Source organism: Grammomys surdaster, unplaced genomic scaffold (assembly GCF_004785775.1).
Source record: "Grammomys surdaster isolate TR1022 unplaced genomic scaffold, NIH_TR_1.0 126176, whole genome shotgun sequence".
In the NCBI taxonomy this organism is placed as follows: Eukaryota; Metazoa; Chordata; class Mammalia; order Rodentia; family Muridae; genus Grammomys; species Grammomys surdaster.
Window position 1 is genome coordinate 2379856 of NW_021620983.1, and position 23634 is coordinate 2403489.

General features: G+C 47.1%; 1 protein-coding gene across 1 annotated transcript; it reads right to left on the reverse strand.

Annotated features, from left to right (window-relative positions):
• Window positions 1-1192: 1192 nt before the first annotated feature.
• Window positions 1193-22842, reverse strand: Klhl42 (kelch like family member 42). Its single transcript, XM_028757615.1, has 3 exons — window positions 21564-22842; window positions 11536-11729; window positions 1193-6243 (listed from the first exon to the last, which is right to left on the reverse strand). Exons 1-3 carry the CDS (start codon window positions 22397-22399, stop codon window positions 5792-5794), a joined length of 1482 nt encoding a protein of 493 aa, XP_028613448.1. The 5' UTR covers window positions 22400-22842; the 3' UTR covers window positions 1193-5791.
• Between the last annotated feature and the right edge of the window lie 792 nt (window positions 22843-23634).

The window sequence follows — 23634 nt, forward strand, 5'->3', positions numbered from 1 at the left end:
AGAGAAATCATAAAAGTGACTTTAAAAGGTTCAAACCACTGGGCTCCACCAACCCTGGGCCTGTAGCCTGCAGAGCAGCCAGCATCTCACTGGGCTTTCAGAGAGGTCGTGTGGGCACAAGTCACTCTCCTAGCCATAGGACATACAGCTACAAAGCAAAGCAGAACCATGGGTTCCCACCCAGTCCGGCTGACCATTCTCCACGGGGGAAGAGAACATTTATATATTTTTTATATTTACCTGTTAACATAGACAAAAATAAAATCTATTCATCCTAGATAGGGCCCTAAAGACACACCAGAGAAATGATTCTACCCAGACATGGTGAACCAGGGAGCTTACTTACTGAAATAGATAGCAGGATCATAGATGACAGGGATTACTCATGAAAGCTGCACAGCTTGGAGGTAGCTCCACTGAAGAACTTCCTCTTCTCTGTGTTTGCCATCTTTCTCCTCTGGGAGGAGCCTCCCGAGTCTTGTGCTGTCCTTCTGAGTTTTGGGACCATGGGGCTAATTCTGATGGTTAAGAACTTCTGGTGCCTCAGCTACTGTTAGGTATTTTGTGTCTGATGTCTTTCTTCACCATTGTGTCATGGGTGTGTAGAACACGGTTAATTGATCATTCATAGATTGTCAGAACCTAATAGCTCCCTATGAAGAGTTGATTTCCCTAACTTTCCTGGACCCGGGAGTCTGTGAATCACGCTGTGTTTTGACACAGTCACTGCCACAGATGCTCCCCACACACAGCCAGGAATAAAGGTGGGCATACCAAGTCGTATCTCTTAAATATGCACATTCACATGTTCCTGCACGTGAAGCAACCACAAGCCTCTCATAAAGGGACACTGACCCAGCCTCATGGCTAGAGTCACAATAAAAACAAAACAAAAGCAAGGAACCATGTGTTTCCACTTTCCTGGAATGGAGGGAGAAAAATGTCAGGAGAGGACCACGTGATGGTGCAGAACACTGGCCAGGCTGACAGAGATGGGTGCAGTATACCAACCAGGCTGACTCTAGTCAGAATTCTAGGGACTCAAAGATAACGACCCAGAGGCTGAAGACTGACTCAGAAATCCTTAGACTTCAACCCCCTCCCAGAATCCCAGCAGAAGCTCACAGCCCCCTCCCTTTGGAGCTCTAACCCCCTGGTTCCAAGCTTTGTTCATCACACATACATCAAAAGCTGATTGAGAACTATTTTATTTGAAGACATTTCCTTCCATAGTAAAGAAAAAAAAATGAACACAGCTCCGTGGTTCACAGGCATCAGATGCACAAACACTGTGACGGATATGCAACAATGTTGTTGTGTGTGTTTATGCCACACTCCAAACTACGGAAAGTGTCAGTCATAACAGAATGTATCTTGAGGATTATCCTTTTCCATAAAAATAACTAGGTAAGAAAACACTGGAGGGACAGAGAAACATCCCACCCTGAAGTGATACAACAAATCACATTTTCCTTTGCTTTGCCAGTGACAAGCTATGGAAAGCACCAACCAGCCCTACGGAAACACTGAGCACCCTGGGCTCTTCGGAATGGACCCTCTTTTTCATTTCACGGGCTTCCTGTAGGAATGGGTGAATATGGCTATGTCAAGTGGCAGCTGGCAGTCACGATGTATTTCCTGTTGTGTTCCCAAACTAACAAAAGTGAAAAGCAAACGTGTACACTAAACCTAGGGTGGAAACCACTCGATAGTCATCGGCAAGGCAAACTCAACCAACCTCAGTGACAAAGTGTCCAAGGGAGCATTGTTGAGTTCTTCCAGGGGAATGTTTTAAAGGCAAACACGTAAATGTACCAGCGCTGAGCTTGATTGAGCCAAATCCTTACCTGTTCTCCCTCCGCCTTTGTTAGAACCATCTGTGGGGCTACAGTGCTGAGTGAGTTCTAAATAAAACATGTTCCACATCATTTCTGTGTTTTCACAAACTGCAAAGTGCAAGGATTATAAAAAGTAGTTAACTTTAAAAACAAAAAAGCATACAGTTTAAAAAAAAAAACCTGAAACACGGAATATGATGTTCAGATTGAAGGACAAACAAGCTCCAGGGGTTATTACTAAATCACAAGGCAGTGGGCAGATTGGGCCACCAGACCGAGCCCAGTGTGCCTGACTAAAGTGGACATCTCTGACTATGGCTGAAATGAGAGCACATTGTCACAGGGACAGTGGCTCAGTCAGTGTTCCTCAGGCTAAGCTCTGTCTCAAACCAACACTAACGTTTCTGGTCACCAAGGAATGGAGTTTAAGTAGCTCACTGCTTCCAGAGATCACAGCTCCCTTCATAAAGACTGTCTCTGAAGGAGGGGTGGGAACTGGCATTTACTTCACTCTGGTGGGGTGCCAGGGATGTCTGGTAGCACTGATTGGCAAGCCTCCTGTGAGCAAACCCTGACTGAGTATACACACAGACTCCACACCTCCTGTGTAAAGACAAGACAACCTTCAGTATGATCTCCTTGCCCTGTAGCCCCCTCAGGTCAGCAGTGCTAAGCTAAGCTTAGTAAACACCTTGACAAAGACATCAGGGCCCCTTCTATTTACCTCTTTGGCCAGACAGGTTTGTAACTTTACCTGGAAATCTGAGGACTGACTGCAGCCCTAATGTTCTATAAACAAAAGTTTATTAAAAAGAAATACTTTCCTCTGTTCTCCCAGAATAGAGCTACAGTATCCTCTCCTTCCCTCTGCTTGAGTGGAAACCTAAGGCATTTAAAATTGCTTGGGTTCCTGGTTTTAGAAACAACGCAAAAACAGCAAGGTCAAAGTCTCTTTGGTTTCATGCTTAATTTTAAGCCTTATGTGTTTCTTGCTAGCATCTCCGGCCTTCTAGGTACCTTGACAATATATCTTAGCTCAGACTGCATAAGTTATAGATTCTCACACAATCATCTCAGAACCTTTCTGGTGCCAAGGGAAGCGAGTAGGAGTGCATACTTGGGAGGCAGCTCTCATGGGGGTACTCCCAGACACCTCCTGACACACAGTGGGAGTTAGAACCCCTCAGAAGCATCTGGAGGGTGGGTAAGGCAACAGAGAGTGGGAAGAAATACAAAGTATCACATAAGAAGTTGCCGGAGGGAGGGAAGGTTTCCAAAGGAACACGATCATCCTGGCTGGAATCTGCAGTCGGCACCAGCTGAACTCCAAGGGCTCTCAGAACACCCAGACAGGTAAAGGGCACCGGCAGATAGATGTCATAAAACCCATTCAGTTCTATGACATAATTCTCTTCTCCAAGCATAGTTGGCAGCAAGAACAACAAACTTCCCTTGGGAGTCTGTATATGTATCGCACACGGGCTACATGTCAAGCCTGGAGTGAGGACTTCGTAGATGCCAGTGTTAGAACTTCATTTGGTCCAAGAATCTAGTTGCTGGCATTAGGAAATATGTCCAAAGATGGCCATCGGGTAGAGAACTAGTCAACAGGTAGACACCATAATGTGCTTCCAAGATGTGTTTTTTCACAAGATAGTTGCCCATCTTTGTCCATTGCTAACTCAACTGCCAGTCTCCTCTGAAAATTCAAGACTAGGCTGCGTAAAAATGAAGATCCATAGCAACAAACATAAAGTGCAGTAATGAAATTATAGACTCCCCAAAATTCAATTCTACAGTTAATACAAATTAAATCTATTATATAAGTAACATCTTGGTGAAGATTTTAGCTCAACGCTTTGTTTTTTTGAATAGAACCAAGCAAAAAAGTTTAAAAAGTAATACATAAAGGCAGGCATGGTAGCAAGAGGCATACAATCCCAGCACTTAGGAGACTGAGGTGAGAGATTCTCCAGTTTGGAGTTATCCTGGATTGTAAGGCAATACCCTGTCTTAAGAGGGGGAAAAAAAAAGGAGAAAAAAACAGACTTAGTGTTTGAAAACAGATGAGGCTTGGAAACGGTGTATATGCTTCTAACCACATTACAAGCAGGTTGATTGAATACTGGTAGATTTCGTAACAAGACACTAAGAACTGTCACCATGTCCCAAATAAAGACTAACAGAGCGTCTAAACCGCTGTGCAAATAAGAGTTTTATAACTAGGCTCTAAGGCTCGATTAGAGGCCTGGCTGTAAAGAAACCCTGAAGTGACTCCTTCATGACACTGAAGACCAACTGGGGGTGAGCGTCCCCTCTCCCATGCCCAGCCACCAAGAGAGCAGCTGTGCAAGGAACCAGGAAGAATCTGCCTGTAGTTCTTGTTTTTCTATGGAGCTTTCTTAAATATGCAAAGCGGCCCACTGCTGGTGCAGAGATGGAGTCCAGTTCCTTTAGCTGACTCCATTACAAGGTAGCAGCAAATTCTCTTCAATCGAAATCTCTGTAGGTGAGGACCTCGTTGCTGTTACAAGTGCCAGAGATTAAACATGGGGCCTCATCTGCACACTAAGTGGGCCCTTGAGTCTTTTAAGAGACAAAGACCCATGATTGGCAGGTCCTTAAGCTATTCACCGCTGTTGGCATGGGCGCTGTAAGGCCAGCGTCTCACCTCAATTCAGAGGCCAGCAGAGGCCATCCACGTCTGTGAAGAACATCTCCCCTGCTTTTTAGCATGCATCAGCCACAGCCATCCTTTCCTTAAAAAGGCAAAACACAGCTGTACATCTAAGGCTAAGATCAAGCTAGGAGAAAACCTCACGTAAATGTGCAAAAAAGTTGGGTTTGTTTTTTTTTCTTTTTGTCTTGAAACAAGAACTAAGTCAAATATATTCAACGAAAGTGACTCACCAAGGCATCTTTCCTTAGGCAGTACTCCACCTCGTTTAAGACTTAATTTATAAAATGTTTATAGCAATCTTCTAAAAACAAAGACCTCACAGTGCAGCTGTGGTGACCCACACAGACCCTCATTTGCCACACACTAGGTAAGAGGTTCACTAGTCTTACTTTCGACAGCGCTCTCAATCGTAAAAAGACTGGGGAAGTAGCTGAGAAGCTGTTTATCCAGGTTTGTGGATGGACTGGCTGCATGGGTGGATTCTCTGGCTCTATCCCTGGAGTAGGCAGGGCAACCGTAGCTTGTGGGCCCCAAGGAAAGCTAAGAAACAGCCAATACAACATCAGGAACTTACTTAGAACATTAAGAGACTTTTTTTTTAAAGGGTAACTCAAGGTGTACAAGGTTTCTAAATGATACTATGATTTCTAAATGTCAAAAAGTCGGACCCACCTGTTAGGGTTTCTGAAAGCAAATGTATGATAAAGTGTCTGCCCAGAGAGACTGGGTGAGGAGGAAGCCAGAGGCTAAAGAAGTGGACGGATCCTAACACTTGTCAAATAAACTGATTGACAAAATGAAAGTTCCTACTGACGAGATCTTAGGTGACCTGAAGAAAGAGCATTTTTAAAGTCATCTTTTTTGGACTAGCATGAAGCTCCGGATTCCATTCCCAGCAGGGAAAACACAGAACAAAACCGTTACTATCAGGTTAGCTACTGACCTCAGCCTGTATAAAGCAGACCCCAGCGGTCTACTTTTTAATAGTGGGTTTTAGTTTTTGGCCCAAGACTATTAGGTTTGGATGAATACTTATCATTACATTTGTTCCTGTGATACAAAAAAAAAAACAATCTGGAAAGAATAGGGTTGGTCTCTTTATCCCAAGTTTTCAAGTAATTAGTTCAAGAAAGCTTATTTACAGCTGAGCCGCCTAAGTACGCACGTGACCTATGTTAGCCCACTGTGTCCCTTCAGGAGTCAGTATTTCAAAGGCTTGCCTTTTTTTTTTCCTCCTTGAACCAGATTTTTCTTTTAAATACTGTTGAATCAGTCAGGTCTCTGCTTTATTGGGCAGATAGAGAGAGGAAATCAATAAGTTATGTCCAAAGGCTGGGAACCGCCGGAAGGCCTCCCAGCTGTCAGCAAAGATGTTGTACTTGAGAAACACACGGTGCTCCAAGCTGGTGGACAGGGTGACGTCCCTGCTCATGATGTAGATACCGTCATTGTGCAGCGCACATGTCAAGTTCAGGCCCGATTTGGACGTGTTCTCCTTCAGGTAGAGCCACTGCCGAGTGACCGTGTTGTAAGACTGCACAGTGAGCATGTCTTCACTCTGGCTGCTCCTGCGGTTGGGCCCCAGTTCATGGAGACACCCGCCCACAATGTAGATGGTCTCCTCCACAGACACCATCTGCTGCTTGCGGATATGGACGTCACAGGTCTCAAACAGCGTCCAGAGGTCAGCGGAGGGGCAGTACTGCAGGATGTTCATGTTGCGATCTGAAACACACACAGAGGCCAGATGACATCACCCGGGCAGTGAGGAGGTATCCTTCTGCACACAGACTATGTTCGGAAACACACACAGAGGCCAGATGACATCACCTGGGCAGTGAGGAGGTATCCTCCGGCACACAGACCATGTGGCTGTGGGCAGTTGAAGCTCACTCAGAAAGGCAGGGGATAGAGAAATGGTTTTCTAAGTAGATGGGGCAGAGGTCAAGTGGATTCCTCCCCCACTACCTTCCTCCCAGGCACCTCCCTTCTTGGGAGAACCTCAGAACCACAAAGCCAGTGTGTGTAGTGGCTCACACTTACAATCCCAGCACTAGAAAAGCCTGAACAGGAGGATCTTGAGTTGAGGGCAGCCTGGAAAGGGACAGCTTTGATGTGATCATGACTTGTAGATGCTGCTTTAGAGAGATGGCTATGCTGAGATGCTATACCTCAGAGCAAGACCCCATGTCCTCTGAGGGAAGAGTTAACCTCATCAAGCCCTGACTGCAGCCTACCTCGGGGCACCCTCACACCACTGTAGTGGATTCTATGCTTTAATGAGACGTTCTGGCCATCAGAGACTTGAACTCCAGTGACCTACACTGCCTTACAACAAAATGGAAAACCCACATCCTAAAACTTATTCCTCAACAAAATGGTGGTATATCTACCTAGACATCCAGATGAGCCCCAGGCAGATGTCCTACCTGATTACACTTGAACAAACAGGATTCACAGCACTGAAACAGTGATGACTGTGTGGCAGGGGAGAGGAGACTGATGGACAGATGGGCAGGAAGAGGGTCTGGTGAGGAAGTGCCGTACAACCCTTAAAACGCCTCACGTGACATTGCTCTACACAGTCCCACCTGCCTGAGCAGCCTGCCCTGCACTGTAATCTGCTAAGCCACAAGATCAGCATACAACCCAATAGCTTCAGATTCTCAGACAGCTAGAGAATGCCTGACTACACAGAAGATAGGTCCAGCCCCTGCCCTCTGCGTCTTGGCAAACCATAAGAACCATGCCAAAATCCAACCACCAGCAAAGCAGGTTTTCAGGGTCAGGAGATACAGGAAAGCTTCAGCTCCTGCAGATTCACTCACAGACCTACCTCCCAAATGTAGCACTCAAGATACATCAAAGACCCCACCTCAGGCCTGCTGGTGGTCACATGGATAACAGTCAGGGCCAGGTGAAGAAAGCCTTCTCTGTCATTGTGGGGTTTTTTTTTTACTACTTTTTTTTTTTTTGAGGAAAAATATAGTCTTTCTTTTTGAAAAAAACAAAAACAAAAAAACAAAACAAAAAACAGCCTGTCTTACCATCTACTTGAGAGGCTGAGGTAAGAGGACTTCAAGTTCAAGGTTTGCCTGTGATACAAAGTGAGTTCAAAGCCTGCCTAGGCAACTTAGTGAGATTCTGCCTCGAAGGTAGCGTAAAAAGAAGGCTAGGTATGTGGAGTATTTGCTAGTGTGCATAAGGACCTGGTGAGGTCCCCAAAATAAGAAAACAGAAAATAACGCTGGGAGGTTCCATCCACAGGACATCACTTGTCTCTCTTTTATTTATTTATTATTTATTTATTTATTTATTTTTAATTTTTTTATTTTTATTTTTTATTTTTGGTTTTTCGAGACAGGGTTTCTCTGTGTAGCCCTGGCTGTCCTGGAACTCACTCTGTAGACCAGGCTGGCCTCAAACTCAGAAATCCGCCTGTCTCTGCCTCTCAAGTGCTGGGATTAAAGGCGTGCGCCACCACTGCCCGGCTACTTGTCTCTTTTTAAACTGACTTTTAAAACATTTTCTTCTCTAAGAAAGCATAAATGGTCTTAGCCACAGAGTAGGAGAAAAAAAGAAAAGAAAGTTATTAGCAACCCCCCAAAATGAAGTTTCTGTCTGTTATTGCTAAACAAGCAACAAAAACCGTGAGCTGTGAGCAGAGGATACAGCTCAGGATCTGGAGATAGCATTGGACCAGCCCATAGCAACAGACCTTCCCATAGCAACAGATTCACCTACCGCAACGGACCGGATCCACAACAGAATGACCCTCAGTCAGCAATGGACCCTCCCTCAGCAATGGATCCACCCATAGCAACGTATCCACCTATAGTAACAGCCCCTCCTACAGCGGTGGACCCCCCCACAGCAGGTGGAACACAGTCCACCCCACCCCACCCCACCTGTAGCTACACGCAAAGAGCTCTACACTCAGGCCTGGCATGGTGGTACGCATCTGTAATCTCAGCTCCCAGAGGCTGAGGAAGGAGGATTGAAAACTCAAGGCCAGCCTTAGCTACACAGTAAGACCTTGTCTAAGGAAGGGAGGTGCAGACAGAAAGATAACCCCAGAGCCAAATCTGACTCCAAGCTAGTAGGGAATGGGGAGGAGGTCATTAGTGTATTCTGGTCCCTGTGCCCACAAGCTTTCCAGCCCTAGGGAGCTGCCTTTCTGGTCTTCTCGAAGGTCTGCATGTTATCTACTTAGAGATTAGATAACAAGGTCACTCTAGAAGATAGCCAAGGAGGGGTTGGTTAATCTTCCCAGGACACCTGGTTGGGTCACAAGCAAGCTCTTCTCCTTGTACCAACATCCTGTAGGTCTTCTTGGGACTTCTGCTCCCCCCCACCCCTGTGCCCCTTTCACTGAGCACTGGCTCAGGCAGCCAGCAGGCAGTCTGACTTGGTGAGACAATCTTTGGGTCTTTACATTTAAAGATTCCTCTGCCCTTTAGGGTTGGTAGGATTTACTACTGAATTTCTGCCTGTTGTTTTTTGTTATTTTGTTTTCTGATTTGGGGGACATCTCATTCTCTAGCCTGCATTCAACTGACCTGGAACTCACTATGTAGCCCAGGATGGCCTCAAAGTTGCAGCAACCCTCCTGCCTTAGCCTTCCAAGTAATAAGAATACAGGGATGGGCAACCACACCTGGCATCTCCATCTCTCTGCTGCCTGACAAAGAACTAAAATAACCAAAAAAAATCTATTATAAAAGTCATAGACTAGCCGGGTGTGGTGATGCACGCCTTTAATCCAGAGGCGCGTAAGTCTTTATGAGTTGGGCTATACAGCAACTTCTAAGGCAGACAGGGTTACATAATAGAGAGACCCTGTGTCAAAACCAAACAAAAAGCAAAAAGTCATGAACCATTATTTACTGAATTTTTAATATTTCTTCTAAGAAACCAAAAGGATAAGAATCTAATTCAAGTCCCAGTTTTTCTTCCTCTTCTTCCTCCTCCTCCTCCTCTTCTTATTCTTATCCTTATTCTTCTTATTCTTCTTCGTTTTTGTTTTTGTTTGTTTCCCCCAAACAATTAGGAAGACCTGTTTGAAATGGTAACTACAGGAACTATCAGGAAGCGTTGGAAAACCCAGACTAGAGGAGAGCAAGAGAGGACAGCCAGTGCCCAGCCCTCTCAGCTTAGAACACAAACACCCATCCAGTCCACCTCTGACCGCACAGCATGGTCTCTGGCATGGAGAATCCAGGATGGACATCATCTTGGGTGGCCTAAGTGAAGAAGGCATGGTAGTGGTGGCTGTGAAGCTCAAAACACACAAGAAGGGTTTTCCAGGTCAAATCTACAACCGTTTGCTTAGCCAAGGTCATGGAAGAGCCAGGAAATCTACCAGAACAGTGCCACTGGCAGGAGCCAGCAGCTCCTGTGTGGAAGAGAAGCCAAGGAACAAGCGTGTGCCATGTCAGCCATGATGGATTCTGAATCGCTCGCTGAGACACAGTGGTGGCTCATGCATAGAATCCCAGCACCTGGAGGCTTAGACAAGAAGACTGAGCTACAGAGATCTACACCATAGACTGTGCCAGGGTAAGACCTGGCCTCAAAACACAAACCACATCGCCTGAAAACAAGGAGAAATGTCCGTGTAAACAACCTAGCTAGTTAGTTTCCTAGAAAAACAGAAACAAGGATGTAGGATTTAGGCATGTCAGATGCCATGGATGGCTATTTAAACATGTGAAATCAATTGATGCTGTATGCAGCAGAACCTTCCCCTTATGGATAAAGATTTCAGGGGACCAATCACTGGGCAAGGAGTAGGCAGGACTTCCGGGTGAGAAAGAGGAAGAGGGGAGGCAGGAGAAGCCATATGAAGACAGGCAGATATGCATGAAGAAACCACCAGAGAATGAAGAGGTGGGGAAGACTAGAACCTTTGGAGCACCCTGCTGAGAGCTTTCTCTCTCTTCCTCTTCTCTTAGACATATGCTCTACCATCTCCCAGGCTGGCCTTAAAATATTGGCCCGGCTCCCTGGACCTCCCCAGTGCTAGGATTATAGGAGTTCACGATCACACCCAGTTAATGGGTCACCTATCTGAGTACTATATGGGTGTCTGTCACTTAGAATTGCATGTGTTTATTTGCAAACCCAGAGTCTCCCTCATGCAGTGGTCAGCAGGGCTAGTGAGCTCTGTCTACCCCATCACACCACAAAGGAGTGTGCCCATGCCAAACACACCAACAACTCCATGAGTCCAGTTACTCCTCACCTTCAGCTGTGGGCTCTGCACACCAGATGCACGAAAAGCAGAAGTAAGTGCTCTTGGCCAAGAGACCACTTGGTGGCAGCCTCCTCAAGGGAGGCAAAGACACAAAGAAGGACACAGCTCTACCCTGCACCTCACCCGGCCATGATGCTCTCCACTCTGATGCCTGGGATTTCTCTGCTATGCACAGAAGCACTGAATTCGGGGACGGTCTTTTTCCACCCTACTCCTATAAAACATCTATCAGGCAGATGTGCTCATACACGGTATAACATGTTGCACCGGTGTTATCATCTGGTCTAAAGAGTTCTCTTGATCTCACCATGGGACACAGGAACTGGCCCCCAGACCTGGGCTTCAGGGTCTCTATCTGGTAAAGCAAAACCCAGACTTAGCTCTGGCATGGCACCAGTGAGTGGGTTTAACTCTGAGGGGAGGAGTGCTTAGTTTACCCTTCTTTCACAAGCTGTGATTCAAACCTCCAATATGGGCAGGTTTCAGGGGCTGACCATAAGGCTGGGTTTCTAGAAGCACAAAGAACATTCATAATCCTTTACAATTCCCAGTTCCATGAACAATGTCCATGCTCAAATAAAGTCATCAAAGGCCCTTCCTGCCTAACCAATCCTGCCTCAGGGCTCATATCTTTAAGAAAGGCTAAGTATATAGCATCTGATTCATAAAATCGCACTCAGATACATAGCTTCTTCTGGCCAGTCCTGCCCCAGCCGGGCTGCTGCAGCTTATGCAAAAGCGATTGACCGCCACTCACTCACCTCGCGTGGTATATCCGCCAATGACGTAAATCTTCCCCTTGCACTCGCAGGCAGAGAACTCAGCCAGAGGGTTTGGCAGGGGAGCCACAAAATTCCAGGCATCTTGCTCGGGATTGTAGCACTCCACGTTAGAAACAGCCTGCCCGCCGATGGCATAAAGCTTCGAATTGACGGTCACAAGTTTGAAGTTAGATCTAAAAGAAAGACACAGACCACAAGGTCAGTTCTGGCCGTGTCATGGAAGAAAGCTCTTCAGCAGAAGGTGTCATGAAGTGTTCCAGTCAGAGCCATTCTGCCTGGTGACGGCAGAGGTGACTTCTCAGATGTTACTCCACACTCTGCTGGACAAGAATGGGAATCCACAGATGCAAGCAACTACAAACAGACAGCTCTTGGTGACAAGAACCAATCTTGCTTGTGGGCCTGAGGCCAGAAACAGGGCACCTGCTCTATACTGAGGTCAGCTTTCCTCATCGGAAGATGTCATGCCTGGATCCAGCTAGCAGCTTCAGACCCAAATGTAAATAACACAGTGCATCTGTCTTGGACATGTACAGACACCTCCCTTAGATGAGACTGCAACAGCCACCTAAAGAGCTCATGGGTTCTGTTCTATTACATGCAGTTTGAGATGAATTAAAAGGCAGGAGGATGCTGGAGTGATGTGCAGCCTGTGACATTTAAAGTTCAGACCTGAACCGATCCCCAGCCATAGTCAGTATGTTCACGTCACTGTGGTCCCTATATCTGACAGGAACAGCTCACAGAAGGGCTTCTGGCTCACAGGACTTCAGCCTATCCTGGCAGGGAGTACTTGAAGAACAGTTCTTGGTGGCAAGAACAGGAGGCTGTCACACCATAGTACAGCAGGAGGCACAGAGACAGAAGGAACTAGGAAGCAGTCAGGTGTGGTCTTCAAATCCCACCCTCTGTGACTGTATCACCCTTCTCCGAGAGACCCACATTCTAAATGATCCATAACCTCACTGAACAGCCTCACCAGCTGGGGAAGAAGTTCCCAAGACTTAAGACTTATACACAGAGTGGGGGGGCAGGGGACAGGGAAAAGGCAGGGGGGACAGGAACACAACCCACCAATGCTAAAAGATCACTACACGTTCTAGCAGTATAAGCAGAAAAAGAAAGCAGGGTTGGTTGGTTAAGACCACTGGCTGCTCTTGCACGGGACCCAAATTCAGTTCCCAGCACATACATGGCAGCTTGGACCTCCTGTAACTCCAGCTCCAGGGAATCTGATTCCCTCTTCTGGCTTCCTCGGGCACTGGTATATCAGTGCTCTACCATCACACAGATGTGCATTTAAGTACCTTTAAAATAAGTCTTCAGAAGAGACAGAGTACAGACTCGCCCCTCGGCTTTCTCCTCACAGAATGGGTAGTTGATTTTCCCTCAGAGAGGAGGCTCCAGGTACAAACACAGGTATAAAGGATACAATTCACCGGAAGGCAGTTTTATATACTCAGTTGCCACATATAAATGAGGACAGCTAAGCTGAACTAATTATCAATACATGTGTTGTCATCAGCTTCAGATACTAGCTAAGTAAGAAACAGTTGTTTTGAGGGTGTCCCCACTCCTCTGCAGAGACACACAACAGGCACATTCACAACCCACCTACAGCACAAAGGCCATGTGCCCCTCAGGTGGCTCAGCCTCAGCTCCTCACAACCAGCAGGACAGCCCATCCGTCTGTTTCAGGTCCTCATCTATAACGCAGGGGAATCTCACCCTAGTGGCCAAACACACAAACAAGAGATGTTCTTGGCCCAAACCTTTCTGCTTTGTGAAATGAAGGTGCCAGGCATGGTCCTCGTATCTAACTCCAAAATGGCTTGCTCCAGGAAGAATTACATGGTAGGAAAGCTAGGGGCAGTAGCAGCTAACAAAGGCAAAGCAACAGTAGAAGCTGTGCAGGTGAGAGAGGGAGTCCTGGGCACAGTGGAGGAAAGATCACTTAGAAGCTATGGCTCTTTACAGGTGCCTGGGTGCATATGAACTGTTCACTTTGTTTTCCTAATGTGAGGGTGAACCCAGCTTTCTCCATCCAGAGCCTCAAGGCCATTAAATCCACCCAGCCATGCAGACAGATTTCACCCTGGTGGTAGCACCTGGGCGGTCTCCGATTCACACTGCTCACTCTCCCCACTGCCAACGATCCTTAACATCCAGCCATCATGCTCCCTCTGTGTGTGCAGGTCTGGTGAACCAGAGGAAATCATGTTCGTAAACAAGCTCTAGATCGTAACTGGCTCAGGGTGGTTTCACTTCCCACGGGTGGGTACACAGATAGTAAATTCTGCAGTATCAAAACAGCATGCACAATTCATCTTGCATGCTCTTAGGCAAACAGGTAAGAGGTCCTTTTTTTTCTGAAACTGAGGACTGGCAGCTAAGTAAACAATTCCATCCCTCCAAGCCCAGTAAGCCCAAGCTCTCATCAAAAGAAACGTTTATTAATGTTGGGTTTGCTTGCAGATGGGCTAGCCACCTGAAAACAAACCAATTGCTAAATTTAGAGGCACACCACCGAGGGCTCCAACTCCAGACTTGTATGGAGAAATCTAAACTCCACTGCTGATCAGCTAGGTGACTGAAGCTCAGTAGATATGTGTCTCAGTTTCCCCAACTCTCAAATAGAGTCGAGCACACAGTCTGCCCTAGGGGGAGGAAGAGACTTGGCATTGTTTTTAAATTTTTATTTCTTTAACTATGTGCATATAGGGGTGTGTGCAGATGCTTGCAGGTGCTCATGTGACTATGAACCACCCCGAGTGGTTGCTAGGTCCTCTGGAACAGGAACAGCAGTGCCTGCCCTTTACCGCTGAACCACCTCTCCAGCCCCTCTTTGCTTTTAAACTTGATTACACTTATTTATTGCATCTCTCTCTCCCTCTCTCTCTGTGTGTGTGTGTGTGTGTGTGTGTGTGTGTGTACATGTGTATGTCTGTATGTCGGCATGCATGTAGGGTAGACATGCTACAGTGTACAGACAGAAGGCAGAGGACACTTCTGTCCTTCATCCACATGAGTCCCTGGGGTCGACTCCGGTTGTCAGGCTCAGCAGGAGTCCCTGAGCCCTCTCTCCAGCCCTGAGCCTCACTTTCTTAGCTCCAGGAGGACTGGCTTCTCCCTACAGCACAAATGGCCTCCAGAATTCTTCAGTGTGTGCTCTCACCTACAAATCCCTGACAGCTCACTTCCAACTTCTTAAAACAGCTCCCACTTGTCAGGTCAGGGGCAGTGAGTGTGCATGTGAGCCATCAATTACTTCACAGTCATCTTTTCTTCCTTCATATTGACCCCTGACACGCTGTGTTCAGGAAGAAAGGTAATTGTAATACCAAATAAGCCTTCATTTTGTAGCTGTATAGGATTCGCTCGCGGTAAGTAAAAAGGAAGAGGCACAAATAAGGCATGGCTGCAATTTGATTCCCCTTCCCCTTGGGAAGAAATGCAAAGCCTGATGGCTATAGAACAGGGGCTCAGCCTGAGGCTCGGGGTTCAATTCCCAAAGCAGAGGCAGGGGTGATGGGAGGGCTGAGACAGGAGGATCTTAGAGTTCAGAGAGGCCAGGCCAAGCTATACAGAAGCCCCTGACTCATAACACACACTTAAAACTAAGTGACTTGTCACTGGCTGATGGTGACCCACACCTCTGATTCCAGCACTGGGTATGCAGAGGCAGCCGGATCTCTGTGAGTTTCAGGCCAGTCTGGACTACAGAATGAGTTCCAGGACAGTCAGAGCTACACAGAGAAACACTGTCTCAAAAATCAAAAGCTAAATGATGTGACCTTTCTAAATACCTGTCCACAGACTAACAGCTACGCAAACCACAGTGAGGAGAGTGACACCAGAGCTGAGGTTGGCCCTTTGTGTAAAAAGGAACTAAACACACTGTGGTAATGGGGTCAGTAATGAGACCAACCTCACAGAGATGCTGGAGACTAATAACAAAGTAGCCACAACACCTGACCCAGAAACAGAGTTCCAGAAACAAAAACGCAACAGTTACTTGCTACAAACAATTCTGTTACTGTGAAACAGGAAGCTCCTCCCCAGGCCCATCCAGTCCTTCTGTCCTTCCTTCCCTTCCTCAGCTGTAGTGACCTCTACTGGGGACCAGGATGGAGATGGGAGAAGTTGGAAAACAGAAACACTCTTTGTGGCTCCTACAACCACCTGTGGGAAAGTCAGAAAACAAAAACCAAAAGCAGTTTCAACTGTTGGTCAGAATCCAGCTGTGGAGGTTAAGACAGGCCTGCCGTTTTCCCTCCTTCCCTAGTGCCTAGCTGTGTGGGCTCTGCTGCCAAGGGTAAAGCATCTCCAAGTGCTCCCAGTCCACGTTCCTCTGCCAGCAGACAGCTGTTGGCAAGGCCTCTCTGGCCTTGCTGCATTCTCATACAAACAGGACCCACCCGGCTTCGCCTTCAGAGCAGAGGCCCAGGGCTGAGGAAGATCGTAGAGACAGTCTTAGAAATTTTTTAAAAATTTACAAAGGACACCTGCAGTCAGTGGCCAGTCCCTGCAAGCCATCCCTAATTAAGGTGAGGAGGAAAGGGAATTTTGTGGTCATACAAACTTTCACATGTCAAGAGTCAAATCTGTATGTTCTGACAATGAACCAGTGTTGTACACCTGAAAAGGGACCTCAAAAATAAATTAAATAAATAAATAAATAAATAAATTGCTAGTATTTGAACAGTATTTTCTTTTTTTTTAAATTACACTTATTTATGTGTGTGAGCATGTACACAAGGCACAGCACACATGAAAGGTCAAAGGACAACTTGCAGGAATCACCTCTCTCCTTCTACTGTGTACGTCCAAGGACTTGAATTCAGTTCATCAGGCTTGGCAGTAAGTGTGTGCCTATAACCAACTAAGATCCATCTTACCAACCTGTATGGTCATTTTCAAGCCTATGACTTTATACTATACCTTGAAAAGAAATTTCAAAGAGTCACATCCAAACATAAAAAAGGCAGAATTGTAAGACATGTGAGTCTGTCCACATCCTCCTCTGGGAGAGACTTCCACACACTACAGGATATAAAAGGAGTCACACACAGCAAATCCAGCTGAAAAGATAAAACTGTTTCTTACAAGCAGCCACTCAAACCCAAAGCCTGGACTTGGAGCTTACAAAGCTGGCACTGTGTTCTGTTTGCTCTGCCAGGTTTCTATTGTTGGTGATTTGCTTCTTTACGGGTCAGAATAAATTGCCAACATTTAAAAACTGGGATACTTCATGTCTGGTCACTCCAACTCCTCACTCCCCTAAAGAATAACCAGTGTGGTCCAGGGTGAGGTGTCCCATGCTGACATATTATACCTGGTTCCCACAACACCTACCCTCACTCTACACACTGATATTACCTTCCCTGCCATTATAAGACTCCAGTTTTAGATCATACTAAAAAAAAAGCATGGAAAAACCCATCCAGTATTGTATTAATAGTCAGAGATCCACAATTATAGCCATATAAAACTGCCAATATGGATTTGAACATGATAAGCAGGGGCTGGACATGTGGTTCAGCAATTAAGAGCAATGCCTGCTGCTGCTGAAGACCTGGATTTGAGTCTTAGCACCCAGATCACAGCTCACAACCATGTGTAACTCCAGTTCCAAAGGATCTGGTGCCCTTCTCTGGGACCCGTGGGTTCTGCACACAAGGTTCACATATATGCAGGCAAAACGCATACAATAAAAATAATAAACCTTTTTTTTTAAAAAGATAAGCCAATAGTCAGGCAGTGGTAGGACAAACCTTTAATCCAGCACTTGGGAGGCAGAAGCAGGCAGATTTGAGTTCAAGGCCAGCCTGATCTACAGAGTTCCAGGACAGCCAGGGCTATACAGAGAAACCCTGTCTCAAAGCTCATTTGTTTACAAAAATGCAGCCAATAAGCATCTGCAAAGAATGATGTTCTGACGAGAAGATACCACACTGAAGAGTTGCCCGATGCATAGGGTGGGGAGGGCATCTCATCTTGGCAGGAGAGGGGACTGGCAAAATCCAACACTGCTCATGAGAAAATTACAAGCCTTCTATGAGCAATTGGGCAGCAGCCAAAGTATAAAACGTGCATACACCTTGCCCTGCCCACTCAGAGATTCCTAGATTTTAACCTGGAGCCAACTCACATGTGCCAAAGACAGTCATACACATAGACCAGGATGTGGAATACAGCATTGTGTACAGGGGCAAATAGATGCCACCAGACACAGCCTGGAATGCCACACAAACATGAACAAGACAGAAGTAGCTAGCTCACACCTTTACTGCCATCACTTGAACAAAGCAGGAAGAGGACTTGCTTCTACTCTAGTTCAAAGGCAGCTGGGGCTAAAAAGTGAGACCCTTTCTCCAAACAACAAGCCAGTGTGCTGGTGTATGTCTCTAATCATACAATTCATGAGGTGAAGGCAGAAGGATAAGAAATGCAAGGTCATTCTCATATATACAGAAAGTTCAAAAAAAATAAATAAAATAATGTATTAGTTTAAAATAAAATTTAATAAATAAAATGAATTATTATAAAATAAAATAAAAATTATATCAATATACATCTGTGAATACAAAAGATCCATATACAGTAACCATTAATTAGAAGAAACATTAAGTACCATAATAAATTTAGAGTAAAAGTACATGTATATATACCTCGTTCATGGAGAAAATACACACAGCTCCCCACTGAGAATGGCTAGTCCCATCTGTATTTCTATAAACATCTATGCATTTATAGTACCTATGACATGCATGTATAGATACATGTGGCTTGGTCCCCTGCATTGATCACACATAGATTTAGGGAAGGCTGAGTCACGAGGGCCCTGACCTCATCAGTGTACTAGCCCATGGATAGAGTCACGTGACATCATGAGGAAACCAGCTGGTAGGGCCTCCTTGGAGGAATCAGGTCCCTGGGTAGGGGTGGAGGTGAGGAATATTTTTCTTCTTTGCCATGAGTTAACACTCTGTTCCACGATGTATTCTTAGCCATCATTCTTGGTCCCCAAAATATCTCCTCCTCCGACACCTGTTTTTCCTATTTTCTCAGCTAGGCACTCAATGGGGAAAGGGAATAACATCTGAAATGTAAATAAATAAAATATCCAATTAAAAAAAAGACAAAAAAAAGAGAGAGAGAGAGAAGGAAAGAAAGAGAGAAGGGAAGGAAAGGAAGAGAGAATCCAGGGACATGTGGTGATGGTTAACATTGTCATTGTGACAGGATCTAGAGCTACAGAGACAAGCTCTGGGCAGCCTGTGAGGAATGTCCCAGATCAGATAAACTGATAAGAGAAGACCTACCTTAAAAGTGGGTGGTATATTCCACCATCTGGGATCCAGACTGTATAAAAAAAAGAAAGCCGGCTGAGCAACCCCATCCATCCTCCCTGCATCCTGACTGCCACCCCAGGCTCTCACCAACGTGCCTTCTCCACCCTCTCTTCCTGAAGCTGCTTCAGGTGCTTGTCACAGTGTGATTAAGACGGACACACTCACTTTACAGTTTCTAAGGCAGACGCATGAGGCAGGAACTAGAAAACAACTTGACCACGTTTAAAGAGCACAGAAAGAACATTTTGAGGAAAACAGACCAAGGATCTGCAGCTAAAAAGAAAGACCAGTGAGAGGTCAGGACTGTGGAGCTGAGGACGGATGACACGCTGAGTCCACGTGAACAGAGCTGACAATACACAGGGAAGAGGTAGTAAGACAGAACCTGGAACCTTCTATCTTCCCTTGCACCACCTTTGCTGATTCAATCAAAGCTCTTAAAAATTGTTATAAAGTAACATTTTTGATACTAAAACATAACTTTATTACTTTGTTTCTGTTTGTTTTCAGAAAGGGTCTCTAGCTTAGGCTAAACTACAGTTCCACCTGCCTCAGCAGCCTAAGCCCGGTGATTACAGGTGGGTTGCTACTGTGTCATCTCCGTGATAGAAATATCCTATTGCAGGAGGCTGGATGAAACACACTGAACCCCAGTTAGGAGTCTCTGGAAGGGAGAGGGGTAACACATTCATATCTACTTCTCACACTTGAGCTTGCTGGGATTTTTAGGATTTATTTTTATGTTTTTATGCCTGTGTGTGTATGTGCACATTTACGTGGGCGCCCGTAAAGGCATAAGGGGGTGTCAGATATGGATGTGGAGTGCTAAACACCAGTCTTACATAAGAGCAGTAAGTGCTCTTAATCTCTGAGCCATCAGAACAAGGTATGTTTCTGCAAATAATCTCAGACTTAAAGGTCCCTTTGTCCTGGAATGGACCACTGTGGGACTTGGATGGCATCCGGTGGCCTGGTAAAAAGTGCCTGTCCTCAGCTGGGTGGTAGTGGCATACAACTTTAATCCTAGTACTCGGGAGGCAGAGGCAGGACGAACTCTGAGTTCAAGGCTAGCGTGGTCTACAGCGTGAGAATCAAGACATTCAAGACTTCACAGAGAAGCTGCGTCAAAAAAAAAAAAGAAAAAAGAAAAAGAAAGAAAAGAGAGAAAAAAGAAAAAAGGAAGGAAGAAAAAGGAAAGAAGAGAGAGAGACAGAGAGAGACAGAGAGAGAGAGAGAGAGAGAGAGAGAGAGAGAGAGAGAGAGAGAGAGAGAAGAGTGCTTGTCCTGTCCTTGGCTACTCTTGTTTCCACTTCTGGGACATCAGCATTGAATCTGAGGCCTCATAATTGCTAGGCTAGCTCTCTCCCACTGAGACACCTTTCTCCTACTCTTTCTGATTATTGCTCCATTATCCAGGCTGGCCTGGAATTCATGCTGAAGCCCAGAGAGAATTTTAACTAGGGATCTGCCTGCTTCAGGCTTCCAAGCAGCTGGGGTAACAGGCCCGCTCTACAAGCCCTGACTTGTCCCCCAGGCCACTTGGGCCTGTGGCCTTTACTCCCTTCCTCTTCCTTCCCCAATTCTTCCTTTATTTGCTTCTCTATATGCTTTCATTTTCTTCACCTGACTCTTTGCCTCACTTCAAAGGATAGGAAAGATGGGTGAGGTGGAAAGGAACGCATCTTCAAGCAGTAAGAGGGAGAAAATGAATGGTACAAGCTGTTTTTTGCCATTCTCTCACCAAGCCAGTCTGACAACCATTGACATTGTAGATGTGGTACATTTGAAGTTATAAGTAACAGGTTATTTAATGTAGAAAGCCAATGCCATACTGCACATCTTTAATCCCAGCTCTCTAAAGGCTGGAAGGCAGAGGATGGTAGACCTGCAAGCCCAGGAGTTCAAGACCAGCCTGAGGAACATACCAAGATAAAGGAAAACCACCTGAACCTATGCAGGAGAATATATATGCTAATGTATATATGTGTAGGTATTTATGTATATGTAGGGTTTATATGCTCATGTTAATGCTACAGCCACAAGGGACTCAGGCATCCAGACTAGGGTGTCTGAGGCGTCCCGGTAGGGAACGGACTCAGAGACAAGGGCACGCCCATTTTGTAGCTGATCACTCCAGGCTCAAGTTATGGGTCAATGAAATCGCTGTCTTAGAAGGAAATAGAAAACAAACGTGAGAACGGAAAGGTAAGAAAAGAGAATCTTATGACAGACCTCTTACGTCATCCTAGGGAGAGTGGATGCACTCTCTCCTACCCAAGTGAGAAGGATTCAAAGTTACTATCAGCAACGACAAAAATTCCCGAAGCTAGAGTTACCAGTTACTGCTAGTGTCTCCGTAATTCGGTCTGACAAGAAAAGAGAAAGGAAAACAACAGTTATCTTTCCCAATATCCTTCTCTGCAAGCATGTCTGAGGCAGAGAAACCATTCTTACCTGGGGCCTGCACCTGTAAGAAGAGGTTACTAGGCTAACTGACACAACTTGTCTTCTTGGCAACCCCTGGGCTCACTGGGAACTCCGCCAGAGGCGACAGGCCAGCAGCACTCAGAGAGATGCCATCGCCTCTGGCCAGCAGACACCAGGGCAATGAATGAAGGGCGCAGACACTCCGCCCCCCACCCTTGCACTTACCGCTTCTGGTTCATGGAGGCCACCTGCAGCCACTCGTTGGTGATGGGATTGTAGGAGTGTGCGGCCGAGATCTCCTGGCTGGTGATCCTGTAACCACCCACGATGAAGAGGTAGTTGTCCAAGATGGCTGAGCCGTAGCCCCTGACGTTCACCAGGTCGGGGGGCAGGTTGTTGGCCAGGGGGAACCAGCGCTCCGTGGTCTCCTCGTACCTAAGCATGGACGGGGGTTCCCCCTGATACGGATGCGGGGCCAGGGGTCCCCCGAGGAAATCCCCCAGGGCTACCAGGACCGGGGTCCCGCGCATGCGGGCCTCCCTCAACCTCTGCTTCAGGCTGCAGTCCCCGGGAGCCTGCGGCGGCGACAGCAGTAGCGGGAATTGGGGCTGGCACAGCACCTGGTGGAAGCGCAGCACCATGAAGCGCAGGCAGGCGTCCTGCAGGTCGGGCAGCCCGTACACCTGCGCCAGGCGGTACAGCTCCAGGCAGTTGCCCAGACGCACATGCGACAGCAGCAAGCGCAGCAGCGCCGTGACCTGCAGAAAGGACGCGGCCTCCACCATCTCGGACAGCACGCTGGCCTCGGCCAGCTCGTCCTCGCTCAGGCCCCAGCCCTCGCGCGCGCCGCCCGCGTTGATGAAGTCCAGCACCAGCCGCAGGCCCGGAGCGCTCAGGCCGCGCAGCTGCTGCACCTCCGGGCCCACCTCGGGCCGCACGGCCTCGCGCATGCCGGAGCGGTAGAGCGCGCGGAAGTAGTCGCTCTGTTCGATCAGCTTGCTCTTGCTCACCGGGTAGCAGCGGTCTTCCAGGCGGATCTGCACCATCTCTTCGGCCGACATGGCTGGGCCGCTGCGCCCGCCGCCCTGGCCGCTCAGGCTCCTCCCCCGGGCGCACAGTCTCCACCGTGTCCGGCCTGTGCTCGCGCTTCCTTCCTTCCGCCGCCACAGGCCCTGGGCTCAATCTCGCCGGTGCGTCACACGCCCTCCGAGTAAACGGCCTCTCTGAGTCTTTAACCCATGTGTCTGTGTGGCTTCGTACGCGTGAATGCAGGTGCCAGGAAGCCAAAGGCGGCAGATCACCCTGCAGCCCGAGGTAAGGGCGGTTGTGAGCTGCCCTATGCGGAAACCGAGCTCCAGTCCGCCGCAGCAGCCCTGTGCACTCTTAACCACTGTGCATTCTCCAGCACAGTTTTGTTAAGAAACAAACGCGTCGGTTCGCGGTGCTCTCCCCATTCGCACAAGTCGTTGTACTTGATCTGGTGTTTCCCCACAGCCCCACAGTCTCTGTGTTTGCTTTCCTGGGCCAGTCAGTACTGTGAGGTTTTGGACCCGCAGGGTTGGTCCAGAGTGGACTAACGGATTACTGGGGCTAAGGAGTTTATTAGAAGAGTTGTTAACACCATGGACAAGATAGACAGATAGGAAGGCAGGCAGTGGCACGGCAGGGGCTCCTGGGAGAGTTCAGACCCCAGCACCAGAAACAGCAGAGTCTCTGAACAGCAAAAGCGACAGGCGGATGGAGAGAACTCAGAGATGCAGTAGGACTGTCGCCTCTGGGTAGCATTTGCCCACACACATCCCCACGTATTCCCCCCACCACCACCACCCCATCATAGCTGTCAGGAAAGAGCATTTTCTTCACGTTCCCTGGCGGGACACTTGGTTGGAAGACTGGATCCCAAAGGCTATAGTGAAGAGATAGTGTCCACTCCCCTGGCGTGAATTCCCCAGCAATACTGTATCCGTCATCGTGCTTCACAGAGAGGGGGCTGTCGACATTATATTCTGCAGAATAAACGCAAGAATAAGGTACTACGAAGTACATCAAACATTCTAGCAGGATCCGGACTTCCTACGGGAAAGAGACACAACACACAGACCTGGGGTTTGCTATACTTTGTTACTTTCTTGGATACTCTGAGAAACTTGGGACACTGACCTGTGATTGACAGGCCTGGAATCATTCCTGGAAGGCTTCTGTTCCCCATCTGTCACTCTCAGTGTTTGGGGTATGAGGAGGGTTTCAGGTGAGGGGCCAAGGATTTAGTAGATTCTACAGCAAGGCAAAGTGCCAC

Bases quoted from the DNA above. Each gene is read 5' to 3' on its own strand.
- Klhl42 (XM_028757615.1), bottom strand. From the start codon at position 22,399: ATGTCGGCCGAAGAGATGGTGCAGATCCGCCTGGAAGACCGCTGCTAC. The intron at 11,730-21,563 runs GTAAGTGCAAGG...TCTTTCTTTTAG, and splicing joins GCCTCCATGAACCAGAAGCG to ATCTAACTTCAAACTTGTGA. The intron at 6,244-11,535 runs GTGAGTGAGTGG...TGTGTGTTTCAG, and splicing joins TGGCGGATATACCACGCGAG to ATCGCAACATGAACATCCTG.